Source organism: Trichosurus vulpecula, chromosome 3 (assembly GCF_011100635.1).
Source record: "Trichosurus vulpecula isolate mTriVul1 chromosome 3, mTriVul1.pri, whole genome shotgun sequence".
Lineage (NCBI taxonomy): Eukaryota > Metazoa > Chordata > Mammalia > Diprotodontia > Phalangeridae > Trichosurus > Trichosurus vulpecula.
This window is the reverse complement of record NC_050575.1, coordinates 323,313,772-323,328,056: the sequence shown is the minus strand read 5'-3', so window position 1 is coordinate 323,328,056 and position 14,285 is coordinate 323,313,772. Positions and strand designations below refer to the sequence as shown.

Sequence of the window (14,285 nt, the reverse complement as noted above, 5' to 3'; positions counted from 1 at the left end):
AGAAGGATAAAGGCCAAAACAAAGGTGAGGGTTTAGCAATAGAGAAATCAGCGACCTTGGACAGAGCAATTGCTGTCATGTGCTGTGGCTAGAACTCTGGTTGCAAGAGGCTAGGAGGCGTGTGGGTGGTGTGAAAGTGCACTAAGGCTCTATTGATAGAGCTGTGAACTGCCCTGGCCATTCTGGTTGTTGATCAGTTTCAGGTGTGTCCAAACTTGAACTCCTATTTGGGATTTTCTTGGCAAAGATGCTGGAGTGCTTTGCCATTGCCTTCTCCAGCTTATTTTACAGATAAGGAAACTGAGGCAAACAGGGTTAAATGACTTGCCCAGTGACACACAGGTAGAAAGTAAGCGTCTGAGGCCAGATTTGAACTTGGGAAGATGAATCTTCCCGATTCCAGGACCTGAATTCTATCCACTGCTACCCCAGTCATTCTGGAACTATACTCAAAAAGTCACTAAACTGAGTTTACCTTTTGATCCAATGATATGCCTTTACTAGGCACAGACCCCAAAGAAGTAAAAAACAGAGGGGAAGGGATGCATATTTACAAAATTATTCACAACAAGCTTTTGAGGGGTACCAAAGCATTGGAAACAAACACCTGGAGAATGATCAAACAAATTCTGGCATATAAATATAATGGAATATTATTGCACTGAAATGGCAAATATGATGAATTCAGAGAAAAACGGGAACATTAGTATGAACTGAGCAGAACCAGGAAAACAATTTATACAATGATTGAAATAAGGTAAAGGAAAACAAATTTTAAAGGTTTCAGAACTCTGATTAATGTAGCGACTAATTAAGACTTCAGAAGACAGATAATGAAGCATCCCTCCTACCTCTTGTCAGAAAGATATTACACTAAGAGGGCAGAATAAAACATATAGTTTCACAGACAATGTGTTGATTTGTTTTGCTTGATTTATATGTATTTTGTTACAAGGAAGGATTTCTCTTTGGGGGTGGGATGAAGTTAATGGAGAATGACAAAGATGCCAAAAAAAAAGAAAGAAAATATCAACATTTTAAAATATATAGAACAGAGCAGAAGGAAGTTCAAAGGGAGACACAGACAAGCAGGACAGTTTGTTACTACAGTGTTAAATTTAACATACAATTTTAAAATCTATACATAACAGAAGTTCACAGTTTCACATAGAATTTTATTTTCTGTCCTTTTGGCTGTTTTGAGTTCTGAAGTATTATATTTCTTTGTGCACATCTTCTTTCCTTTATATAACATCCTTGAGGACAGAGACTGCATCCTTAGCAGGTGCTGCTTAATAATACATGATTTTTTAATTGAATTGCTTGGCCAGCTGCTGTCTGGACACTTCCAACTGGATGACCTGCAAATACAACCAAAGCTCATTCTCTTCTCCCCTAAGTCCACTCATCTTCCTCCAAACTTCTATATTTCCTTCACAGAAGGAAAATAGTTCATAACCTCAGAGTCCTTCTTAACACTCCTTCATACCCCATTCAATTACTTTACCAGTTTTATCCATTTTAACTCTATATCTTTCCCATATGTTTCCTCACCACTGGTACAACCATCCCCCCAGTTCAGACCCTCACCTCTTTTTCACCAGGACTATTGTAATAACTCCCTAACTGATTTTCCTGCTTCTGGTCTTGTAGTAGGAGGGCCGAGTTTATAATCTCAAAGAGGATCATAAACATGTCTGAAACGTTCGGAACCGCCGGATATAAGAAATTCTCAAAGTAGAAGGCAGAAGAATCAAAACATTTATTTAGGCTCCACAGTAACCAACCCATGAACCAGCAACCCCATTTTGATATATTGATCAAAAGCTTCCAGGCCCAATAAGTACGCCTTGAAAGAGTAACCAGGAGGCTACAGAGAAGCATGATTGCGTAAAGCAAAATCATGTTTCCCCCTCGATGGTAATAAGATTACCCACTGGCCTGAAGTCTTTGTTCAGCTTCCTCCCGTAGGTCAGCTCTGCTACTGGCAGCTCCTGCTTCAGCTGTGTCTGTGTCTGTGGCTGTAACTGACGTAACTGTCGTAACTGCCTCTGTAACTGTCGTTGTAACTGTCGCTGGCTCCAACCGGAAAAGGAAGAGAGAGCTCTTCAAGCTGTCCTCTCCCCTCTTATAGGGTTTTTGACATCATCAAGCTCCGCCTGAATGACCAGGGCTGATTGGTTCTTGAGTTGGCCCCTCCCCCTAGGGTAGAGGTTAACACCTCCCCTCAGCCAGCCCCATGACTCATCACACAGGAAGTTGTCTGCTTCCCGGCATGCTCCCCGGGCCTCCTGCCCCGGAAGAGCAAGCCACAGTGTCCAGAGGCTCAATGAGGTAAGCTGAGTCATTCAAAGAAAACAAAGGCCATTCTGGCTACACTCCACCCCTTGTTATAGGATACATAATCTAATCAGCCATGTATCCTAGAACATACATTGTGATCCAATTACAAAGGAAACTAAAACATATCATTCATTATAAAGCAAAACATATCATTTGGTGACATTCCTAAATATTGGTTTACGATTCAAATGTGATCCACCCCTAGGTCCCAGCAAGATAATCTCTTCAATCAATCATCCCCAAAATAATTATTAATAATTCAAATGTCCACCCCTAAATCCTTGTATCCATTACATAGGATCAATAATATCATAACAATAAAACAACACAGCAAGGATAACACAAAATAAGTAAACAGAACACTATCACAAAAAAGGACATCAACAGAATTTCAATTTATTTACAAAATATCAAAAGTTAATCATCTACACATTAACCTCCTTCTTGCCACTTTACACATGCACTAATTTGGAAAAAATAAAACTTTTTTTAAAAAAAGGAAAAATGTTCACTGGGTGGGAATGAGCAATGCTTTACCCTTTGTCAACAAGTCAGAGCACTGCAGCTTTTCTGAAGGAACAAGAGAGTGGAGCCTGGACACCTGGGTGCACATCGGGAAAGCTGAGCCGGGATGACGAAGGAGAAGGGGCCAGGTAGGGCCTCGTGTAGTGTTGAAAAAACCCGACCACCCAATCCAGTCAGTGGGAAGGAGGGGCAAGCATAGGGGCAGCAGGGGAGCCACTGGGCCAACTGGCCAAAATGATTTTGTACACCAGGGGAGGGGACGACAGCAGAGTCTTTCAAAGCAGAAACAGGACGGATGGAGGAGTGGCTGGTCTCAGTAGCTGAGGGTCGAGTCGTCCCATTCTAACTGCTGCTGTCTATTCACGTTCTGCTGATCCTCCTCGGGCTCCCCCTCTTCTTCCTCACTGCTTTCTGACTCTGCGCTAGTGATGTCATCTTCTTCCTCACCATCCTCACTCTCCTCCTCTTCCTCTTCCTCCTCTTCCTCTTCACTGCTGTGCTGGTCCTCATAGGTCTCCATGGGGTTCACCGTAATGGTCAAGGCAGAGTCATCCCAATCCATCTCGTTCTCCTTCCCGGTGTCCTGGTCCCGCATGGTTCGCTGGTGGGCAGCCCGGATCCGGAACACTCCCAGGATGATCATGAAGACCAGGAAGCTGACACACACCACGATCACGACAGTTGCTGTACTGGGAACAACTGAAAATGGGTGGGGACTAGCTAGATTGTGGCCGGACAGGTCGACAAACGAGTGATGCACAGGATGGACAAACTGAGGCTGGGCCGCGATGTGGTTAGCGTGTTCCACTGGGTCGGCCGTATGAATGACGCTCACCTCTACTTTAAATTCATTGCTGACATAGCGCCCGTTCAGTTCGGAGCACACCAGCTTAAACTTCCTGTCCAGCACAGACGTGGAGGCATGCCAGTTTCGGTAACGCACCAGATGCAGCACCTCCTCATAGCTGGCCATGGTGTCCACACCTGTAATGACGACGCCCAGGTTGGAGCTGCTCATCTCAATGCCCTTCTGCTGCAAGCGGGCCATATCCACCTCCAGACTTTCCTGATCTGGATTTAGCTCCTCTCCCAGCACGGTGATCTCACACGTGTCCAGATTGTGCATGATTTCCTCAGACACCAATGACTCTTGAACTGTGGGATCCTCATCTCCATCTGTGTCCTGTTCTACTTCCCGGGTGATGGTACTGATGATTCGAAGCTCTGGGAACAGGGAGACTCCCTCAGCACTTTCAAATTCTGAAGCGGCCCGAGCAAAATGGTTAATACCACTCAAGCTGATTTTGGGTTCCTCTGGCTGTAAGACCATCACATAGCCATCAACAAGAGGGATTGACATACAGGCGTCTTCATTGAAGCATTTGACAGTGCTGGTGATCTGGAGCCTTCGGATTCCTGGTGTGGGGAACTGTCGAGAATTCAGATAGGAAATGTGCTGCATGGCCTTATCAAACCTCTCTAAGTCATCTCCTTCCAAAGTCAGCACCGACTGGCTGGGGTTGGCTTGAATCTTCAGGCCTTTGCTATCAGTCACTTGCAAATCGAGTCCTTCTTTGCAGGTGTACAGACAATCAATCACCTTCTTATTTTCCAATTTCCCAGAGCGAATCATTAAGCCGGCCAGATTACCTCGGAAAAATTGAGCCATGTGTAGCTCACCGCCTTGCCAACACGCTCCAACCACCAGCTGAGTTTCTATCTTGGAAGGGTGAAGAGGATAATCTTCAGTCACTGGAAAGGGATCATAGGAAACACCATCGACATACAGAGTCACACTGGGGAACTCCACGTTGAGAACGTAATGATGCCATTCCTTATCACACACCTGGTTCAGTTTCCAGTGGAATTCAGCAGGTTTGTAACTCTTCTCCTCTGAAGGGTCTTGACGGAAGAGAAAAACCAGTCGGCAATTATGTACGTAGAGGGAATAATGGTGCCGGTTCATTTCTGTCTTATCTGAATTGCACAGAATGGTCTCCTTCTCCCTGTCCCCAGGCCCGTGCCTCATCCACACGGAGATCATAAAGGGCTCTTTCACATTGACTGACACGACCCCCTCTGGAATCTTCACTGCCTGGGTGCCGTTAAATTCAAAGACCTGGTCACTGTCATGGCCATTATCAGTGGGGAGGCCCATAGTCCAGTTCAAGGCGCTGCTTGGAGGAGGAAGAAGTTCAGCAGTCCCAGAAGATGCACCGCAGAGCCGGTGGAGGGCCTTCTCCGAGTACGTGTCCCGATCACAGCCTTTGCCTATGTGGCTGGTTTCTAGCTCCACTGTCGCTTGGATGGAGGTGATGGCTTCATCACAAGTCTCCAAATGGATGTTGGGGAAAAGGGCCAAAGACCCAGTACCAGGTTCGTACTCAATCCTCTTATTCCATCCTTGCCAGCCAGGCTTGCATGTAGGTTTAATGCTAATCTTGACCAACACATCTTCTGTAGCTCTTCTCTTTCCACAGTCATATGCAGTAACCGTCAGCTTATACTGAGGCTCTTTCCCATAGCTTAGCTTCTCAGTGTTTTTTATATACCCGTCCTTGTCAATGATGAAGGGCACATCTGGAGTTACAATTTCATAGCTGCAGATTTGGCTGAACTGAGGAGAACAGTCTGCGTCCACTGCTTCCACTTTTAAAATGTTGTCATATTTCTTCCCCTCAATAACTGTAGCTTTGTAGGATTTTTCTTTAAATATAGGGGCATACTCATTCACATCATTCACCTGAATATGTACTGTTGCTTTGTGAGATTTTTTTGTATTGGCTCCATCTGGTCCCTTCCCACAATCATAGGCCTGGATGGTGAAGGTGTAGTCTTTCTGCAGTTCACAGTCCAGCTTCTCTTTGGATCGAATTATGCCCTCACCAGTGGATTTATCAACTACCACAGCATCAAAGGGGACATTCTGCCCGTGAATTTTAAATCCACATATCTCACCTGCAAAGCGCAGAGGGGCATCTTTGTCCAGGGCAATCAAAGGAGGATCCAAGAGGACTGTGTTGTCATTTTCTGTGACTATACCGTGATATGTAGTTTCGATCCATGGCTTGTGCTTGTTAACTCGCGCCGCCCAGCCCCCGCCGCAGAGCCCGAGCAGCGCGGCGGCCGTCACGAGCCAGAGAGCTCTTCAAGCTGTCCTCTCCCCTCTTATAGGGTTTTTGACATCATCAAGCTCCGCCTGAATGACCAGGGCTGATTGGTTCTTGAGTTGGCCCCTCCCCCTAGGGTAGAGGTTAACACCTCCCCTCAGCCAGCCCCATGACTCATCACACAGGAAGTTGTCTGCTTCCCGGCATGCTCCCCGGGCCTCCTGCCCCGGAAGAGCAAGCCACAGTGTCCAGAGGCTCAATGAGGTAAGCTGAGTCATTCAAAGAAAACAAAGGCCATTCTGGCTACAGGTCTCCACCCCTCCCAATCTAACTTTCATAGTGGCCTAAATATTCATCCTAAGGCACAATCTAAGGGCTGGTATGAGAACATGGTATTTGACTTGTTCTGCTTGGTCTCAGGGGCACAAATAGGAAAGGAGTAGTGAAAGCTACAGAGAGGCAGATCTCACCCTTGTATAAGGAAAAACTTCCTAACAATTATATCTTTCCAAAAGTGCCATAGGCTGGTGTATGAGAGTGGATTCCCCATCACTGGAGGTCTTCAAGCAGAAGCTAGATGACTACTTGCCAGAGATATTATAAAGGAGATTCCTGTTTGAGTAGTCAGACTAGATGGACTCAACAACTGAACTCAACCAGTCTTTGTTAAATACCTGTTTTGTGCAAGATGATGTGCAAGGTACTAGAGATAAACAAAAATAAAAAAGAAACAGGACTTTGGGGTCCGTTGCCACTCTAAAACGCTGCCATTCATCAAGCATCTATGCGCATTGTAGGACTATGTTGAATGCTCAGACAAGGTGTGATCCTTGCCCTCACGAAGCTTAGAGCCTTATAGGAGAATATGACATACACAAATCACTATAATAGAAAGAGAAAGACCAAACAGGACAGATGGGTGGCACTGGGAATAAAATTTCCTTGGAAGAAGAAAGTACAAATGTAGGACTTTAGTTTAGTTGTGCATGATTTTCTAAGAAAGAAAAGGAGGAGAGAGGAAAAATGGAGGAGGGAAGGGGAATGGGGCCTGTCAAGAGCAAGCTTGCAACTGCAACACTTTGGAGGAGCATCTGGAATGATAAGAAGGCCAAAACCAGGACTATTAGGTCAGCTTAGTTATCAGTCTTATCTGAGGATCACTGGAGCTCAAGAAGGAAATAGCAAAACACTCCTGTATCTTTGGCAAGAAAATCCCAAATGGGGTCAGGAAGAGTTGAACACAACTGAAAAAAGACAATAATAAAGATCACTGGAGTTATCACAGGCATAAGCCCTTTCCTCTCTAAAATTGTTGTTTCTTTGGACTTTAAGGACAAACATAATGGAAAGAGCACCAGTTTTGTCATCAAAGAATCTGGCTTCAGATTTCAGTTCTGTTACTGAGTAATCTCTGTTACTTGAGTAATCTCGGGCCAGTCACCTCACCTTTCTAGGCCGCTGTTTCCTCATCTTTAAAATGAGTAGGTTGGACTAAATCTCTAGGATTCTTCCCAGCTCTAAATCTGCAAGTTTTTGAATTGAAAAATCATCCTCCAGTGCCATAGAAACTAGGAAAACACTGAGCAAAACCACAGACACATTTCCTTGACAACAAAATGACTCATGATCCAGGAAAAATAAACATGCCTACATAATGCATTGGGGATAGATTGATTAATAATAGAAAAGTCTTTACCGGCTTATGTAGATTACGGTGCTTATTGAAACATCTATCTGAATATTCTCAGATGGGTATCTTTGGGAGATTAATTCATGCCTGGGAATAACAATTAGCATGTACTCTTCAACACTTAAAGAAATGCAATTTCCCACTCACTGTAAGCTGTTAAGATCATAATTATTTCCTTGGAGTCTTGCCCTCCATATTTCAGCGAACAGCTCTTTAAGGAGGTAAGCCACACATACACACATACCATCCTCACATAGACCCCAAAACAAGATAAATGATTTCACCATCCAATGAGAAAGTCATTCTTTCGTTGTTTACTTTTTGATAACCCTATCAATAAGGATTCCAAGTGAAGTAAGATTCTACATGATTTCCAAAGACAGCAGGTGGTAGTTTTTGTCAGAGGATGCCATAACATTATTGGTGTGTATTTCCAAACACCATGAAGTATTAACCAGTTGTGAATTAGATGTCAGTTTCTTTCCTGCCTTCATCCTGTGAAGAGGCAGAGAAAATCATTTCCTGGGCAAAGAGGCCCTAGAATTCTGGACAAGTTTTGAAGCTGAAAAGGGATAATTCTTGCAAGATGGGGAGAGGAAGGGCATCTCAAGGGCCAAAAGAAAAAGCCGAATATAGTAGGCATTTAAATGTTGGATGAATTGAATTTATTGATGAAAGGCTGTGTAAATTTGTCACCATTTACTTCTGGGACGGAAAGAACTCCGTCTCTTTCAGGTCAAGGTTTAAGTACTATAGGGGCAAGATTCAGGATAGAGACTTAGTTCAGCTATTCTGAGAACACATCACAGAGCCAAGTCAACCTGGCACCTCAAGCATCACAACATACAGACATCTGAAGGTAGTTTGGACTCAGTCTGAGCTTAACACTGAGTGGAAATACTAGTAAGAGATGGCATTTGAGACAGCTGGTGATTCATTTGGTGGAGAGAGTATTGGATCTGGAGTCAGGAAGACCTGAGTTCCAATCCACCCTCAGACACACTAGCAGTGTGACCCTGGGGCACTTAACTTCAGTTTCCTTAACTGTAAAGTGGGTAGGTTGTTGTGAGAATCAAATGAGATCCTATCTGTAAAAAGCCCTTACCACAATGCCAGGCAGACAGCAGGTGCTCTCTAAATTCTTATTCCCTTGCCCTCCCCCACATGTCCTGCCCTCATCTGTTACTTTATAAAAATTGAGGGCACCTAATGGGCATTCCCTCAACTTCCCTCAAACCCTATCTTCACTTATTCTCTCCTCCAGTTTCACAGGATGAGATGCACCACTCTCCTCCTTGGCTAGACCATGCCCCGTGCCTTTAATCCTATCCCCCTTCTCAGCCTCCCATTTCCTCCTGGTTGCCCTCACTCACTTATCTGTAATCTTTCTTCTACATCCCCTGTCCAGGACCCCACCTCCACCTCTCCTCTCACTGCCTCTGACCTTCTAGAAGGAATAGCATGTACTTATTGCTTCCCTCTTCTCAACCCGCTCACATTTCAGCCCTCTTGAAAGCTCTCTAAGGTCATCAGTGACCTTGTCATTCACAAAACCAGCCGCCTCTTCCCGATTCTCATCTTTCTTGATATTTTCAAAGCATTTGCTATGACTTACCACGTCTTCTTCATTGGTGCAAGGGGAAAAGTGCTAGATTTGAAGTTTGAGGCCCTGGGTCCAAATCTCAGCTTTGTCCCTAACTACCTATGTCCTGTCGGTCGAGTCATTTAACTTTGCTGGCTTACCATTTCCTCATCAGTAAAATTAGGGGTTTGGATTAGATGACCTTTGAGGCCTCTTCCATCTTTGAATCTATGATATATGATCCCTTGACCTGCAACATTATACTCTCTTGATCCTTCTCACTAGTTCCTCTTCCTCCTGCTCCCTAAGTTGGATAACATCTGACCCTATCGACTACTTGATGATTTCATTTACCCTCCTGGCTTCATTTTGTTTTTCTCTAGATTTGGGATTTCACAAGCATAGGGAACCCTTAGTGAGGAACCCCTTCCTCCTACCCCATCTCCATCCATATGATTAGCAACTGTTCTGCAACTGAGAGTCTTAGAGAATTGCTTGGGGCCACTGAGAATGTAAGTAATTTGTCCTGAGTCATATGTTGCTCATCCTTCGTTTACAAAGAAGATCAATGATGTGAAAACACTGGAGTCAGAGTACAGTGTGTTCAGCTGTGGCTGATCAGTCCAATCGAAGTTGGAAAGACACGGACTGGGCACAAGTGGTCCATCAGAACATTTAGAGTGGAAGTGCTCTGGATTCGCGCAGCTCACATTTCCTTTGCACTTCTACAGTTCTGCCTTGATCGCACCTTCTTTGATGCCTGCATGCCACGTTGAATGGTCCTGTGCCAGCGACTGCCATGTCTCACAGTCAATATTAAAGTTCTTTAGAGACACTGTGAGGGTGTCCTTATACCACTTTTGACCACCATGTGAGTGCTTACCTTGTGCAAGTTCTCCACAAAATAGTCTTTTGGATAAGTATGTGTTGGCATTTGAACTATGTGGCCAGGCCTATCAGTATTAGATGCAATAGAGTTAGAAAGCTTGGCAGCTCAGCTCTAGAGAGGACCTCAGTGTCCGGTGCTTTATCTTGCCATGTAATCTTCAGGATCTTCCTGAGATAATTCAAGTGGATGAGGTTCAATTTTCTAGCATGGTGCTGATAGAGTATCCAGGTTTCACAGGCCTACAGCCGTGGGGTCAGCATGAGGACTCTGGAGACCTTCAGCTTGGTATGCAGCTTAATCCTTCTCTCCCACAGCTTCTTTTGGAGTCTCCCAAATGCTGAGCTAGCTGTAGCAACGCGTGTATCAACTTCATCATTTCCATAGACAGCCCTGGAGAGTGTACTGCCAATGTAAATGAACTTATTCACAGCATTCAGAATTTCTCCATTTGCTGTGACCAATAGTCCCATGTATGGATGGTGCCATGCTGCATGGTGGAGAACCTCTGAGTCACACAGACAGTATTTATCAGTGGCAGAACTTGAAAGTCTTGACATTAAGAACATGATCTCATTTCTAATATGCCATAAAATGGATGTCCTAGAGACATCTTGAACTTACCACATCTAAAACTCACATTATCTTTCCCCCTAAACCCTCCACTCTTCTAAACTTTTCTGTATCGGTTAAAGGCACCACCCATCCTGGTCTCACAAGTTTACAACCTCAGCATTTTTTCCATATTCTTCACTCTTATACCCCAAGTATATAATCATTGCCCAAATCTTTCTGTCTCTACTCTTTACAACATATCTTGAATCTGGTGAATCCTTTCCACCCACACAGCTATCACCATAGTTCAGGCCCTCAACATCCCTGCTAATTGGTCTCTCTACCTCAACTCTCTCACCACTTGAGTCCATCCTGAAAACTGTATTCCTAGTAATTTTCCTTAAGCAGAGAACTGACTTACGTGTCACTCACCTACTCAGTCGACTTTAGTGGCTTTACTTTGCCTTTAGAATAATATGTAAACTCTTTTGTTTAGCTTTTAAAGCCCTTCAGAACCTTGTCCTAATTTATCTTTCTGGCCTCATTGTATATGTCTCCCCTTCCCTCACTGTGATCCCCTCTGTTCCTCACACATGACTCATTTCCCAACCACCTTCCATTGTACTGGTCAACAGCATAGCAAGTTATCTGAGTCTGGGCATGTGCCAGAGCCCCACCACATATTTGCATGGTATAGGTTTATATATGGGCTTTTTTCCTGCATTGGAGTGTAAGTAGGGATTGTTTCATTTGCTGTGTTTGTATTCATAGTGCATGGCATATAGCACATGCGTAAAAATTACTTGTCGATTGGTTAACTAATGAATGAGTGACTTTAGTTATCACAAAGCATGAATCTCAAGTTTATATCTCTGCCCTTAACCTCTTTCCTGACCTCTAGTCCTACATTCCCAACACTTGATTAACATCTCCACCTTAATAATATTCTAATGTATGTTACAGATGATTGGGGGGAGGGGCTGGTTTTGTTTTTTGTATGACTCACCTTTATATTAGATTGTAAGTTTCTTGGGAACAAGAACCGTGCCTCTTTTCCCCCCATATTTATATCCTCAGCATCCAGAATAATCCTGATCATTTGGTGGGGTAGGGAAAGAGAGTCTGTTCTAGGCCTGTAATTCAATTGGATGGATAGAGTTAAAAGTTAAACAACAGTAATAAATTTTAATTCTTTGTAAATGCTAGAATTAGGTTCCCTAATGCAATTTAGGAGAATATATCTTATCAGACAGAATTCAGAACTTGCAGTCACTTGGTATTTGGGCTAGTGTTACATCCCATAATCCTATAAAATAAAATGTAGCATTATTATTACTGTAGCTTATGACATCTTCAGAATGTTTCTTATGGGGAAATGTCCTCTTCCCCCAAAATGATGGCTAGAGGAATATGTGTTAAAATGCAAACACGGACCCTTGAGTATTTTTAAAAGCATAGTAGCCATCAGTGGGATTTATGTCTATGTACTGTGACTCCTTGTAAGGTGACTATGTTTCCTTACCCCAAACCTAGGATACCTGATATGAAAAATGATTTTTTTCTGATTGCTATACACTTGACAATTGTGTGCCTCTTCACATAAGCTAGGTCTTAAAGATTAGCCCCCACAGCATCATGTTCTTGGGCTTAATGGCTTGGCTTTAATGACAGTGTGACGTGTTACTGTCACTAAGCCAATGCTATGCCAGCACTGGCACACAGAGTGACCAATAGTCCATCTCTCCCCTCTCCCTTTGCACAGGCTGTCTGTCCATCGTGCCCGGAATACTCTTGCTTGTCATTTTTATATCCTAGAATCTCTGGCTCTCTTCAATGCTCAGCTCAAATGCCTATTCCCAGTTATTACTGCTCCTTGCCAAATCACCAAGCCCTTTTTTTAAAATCTTGGATTTACTTATCTAGAATTTATTTCTCTTCAAGGTCTCTGATATACACTCTTTCTTCTCCTCCAACGTTATCATCACTCTAATGAAGCCCCTTTTCACCTTACACCTGGACTATTCTAATAACCTGCTTGTGGGTCTGCCTACTCAAGGCTCTCCCCACTCCAATCCATCTTCCTTTCAGACACCAGTGATTTTCTTAAAGTGCAGATCTGACTATGTCACTCTCCCACTCAGTAACTCTAGTGGCTCCCTATTGCCTCCGGGATCAAATACAAATGCTCTGCTTGGTGTTCAAAAGCCATTCATCACATAGCCCCTGCTACTTTTCCAGTCTTCTTGCACCTTACTCATCCATGGACTCATCCATCTAGGGACACTGACCTCCTGGCTTTTCCACCAACAAAATGCTCTTTCAGCCCCAGACATTTTTTTTCTGGCTGAGCCTCCATGCCTGGAATGCTCTCCCTCCTCAACACTGCCTACTGACTTCTCTGACTTCCTCTAAGTCCCAGTTAAAACCCTATCTTTCACAGGAAGCTTTTCCCAACTTCCCTTAACTCTAGTGCTTTCCCTCTGTTAATTATTTCCTATTTATCCTGTGTATAGCTTGCTTTGTACATATTTGTTTGCATCTTTTATCTTCAATGCCCAGCGTGATGCCTGACACATGGGAGGGACTTAAATGTTTATTCATTGATTTATGGATATTCCCACTTCTCTCTTTCTTTCTTTTTCTAATTAAGATTTTTTTATTTTTAGTTTACAACATTCAGTTCCGCATGATTTTGAGTTCCAGATTTTCTTCCCCGCCCCCCCCTGCCAAGATGGCATGGAATCAGATATATCATCTATATATCTGATATAACTTCACATTAAACTTATCTACACAATAGACAAGTTGTAAAGAAGAATTATGACCAACACAATGAATCATGAGAAAGAAGAAACAAAACCAAAAACAAACAAAAAAGACCCCCACTATCCTTCTAGTAAGCCAGCTTTATAACTCAAAGTCATCCTAAAGCAGAGGTTCTTGACCTGGGGTTCATGAATTTGGATGGAAAAAAAATTAAATTCTCATTTTCACTAACCTCCGGCTGAAATTCAGCTTTTCCTCCCATCAGGAATGGAGGCAATAAAACATGATTCTGAGAAAAGGGGTTCACAGGTTTTCCTAGACTGCCAAAGGAGTCTATGACACAAAAAGGGCTTAGAGTCCCACCCTGGACTCTTCCCTCTCCTTTGCTCCAGTAGACAGTTGCTACATCTTCCTGATTCTATCTCCACAACATAGTTTGTATTCACCTATTTTCTCTATCTCATGGCTACCACCTTCTTCTGGCCTTTATCATCTTTCACCAAGGCTGTTATAATAACTTCCTAATTGGCCTCCCAGATACCAGCATCTTCTTTCTCCAATTTGTCCTCTGAAGAGCTGCCCAAATAACCTTCCTACAGTTAATATCTGATCATGTCACTCCTTTCCTCAAGAAGGTTCTTCAGGAGCTCTCTAGAATAAAATGCAAACTCTTCAGCTTGTCATCCAAAGCCCCTCATGATCTAGCCAATTTTCCACTTCAAACACATTGCATTCCAGCCAAACTCACCTACCTGCTGTTCCCTTAACCTGGCATTCCACTTCTCTCCCTCCCCACCTCCTTGCCCTTGTCTTTACATAGAGCATTGC

The 14,285-nt window shown here is 43.5% G+C and overlaps 1 protein-coding gene across 1 annotated transcript; it reads right to left on the bottom strand.

The window, feature by feature from the left end:
• Positions 1-2,718: 2,718 nt before the first annotated feature.
• LOC118842546 (calsyntenin-1-like) lies at positions 2,719-10,609 on the bottom strand. The gene is made up of 2 exons (XM_036750011.1): positions 10,383-10,609; positions 2,719-6,014 (listed from the first exon to the last, which is right to left on the bottom strand). The coding sequence occupies exons 1-2, from the start codon at positions 10,607-10,609 to the stop codon at positions 3,182-3,184; spliced, it is 3,060 nt and encodes a 1,019-aa protein (XP_036605906.1). The 3' UTR covers positions 2,719-3,181.
• Between the last annotated feature and the right edge of the window lie 3,676 nt (positions 10,610-14,285).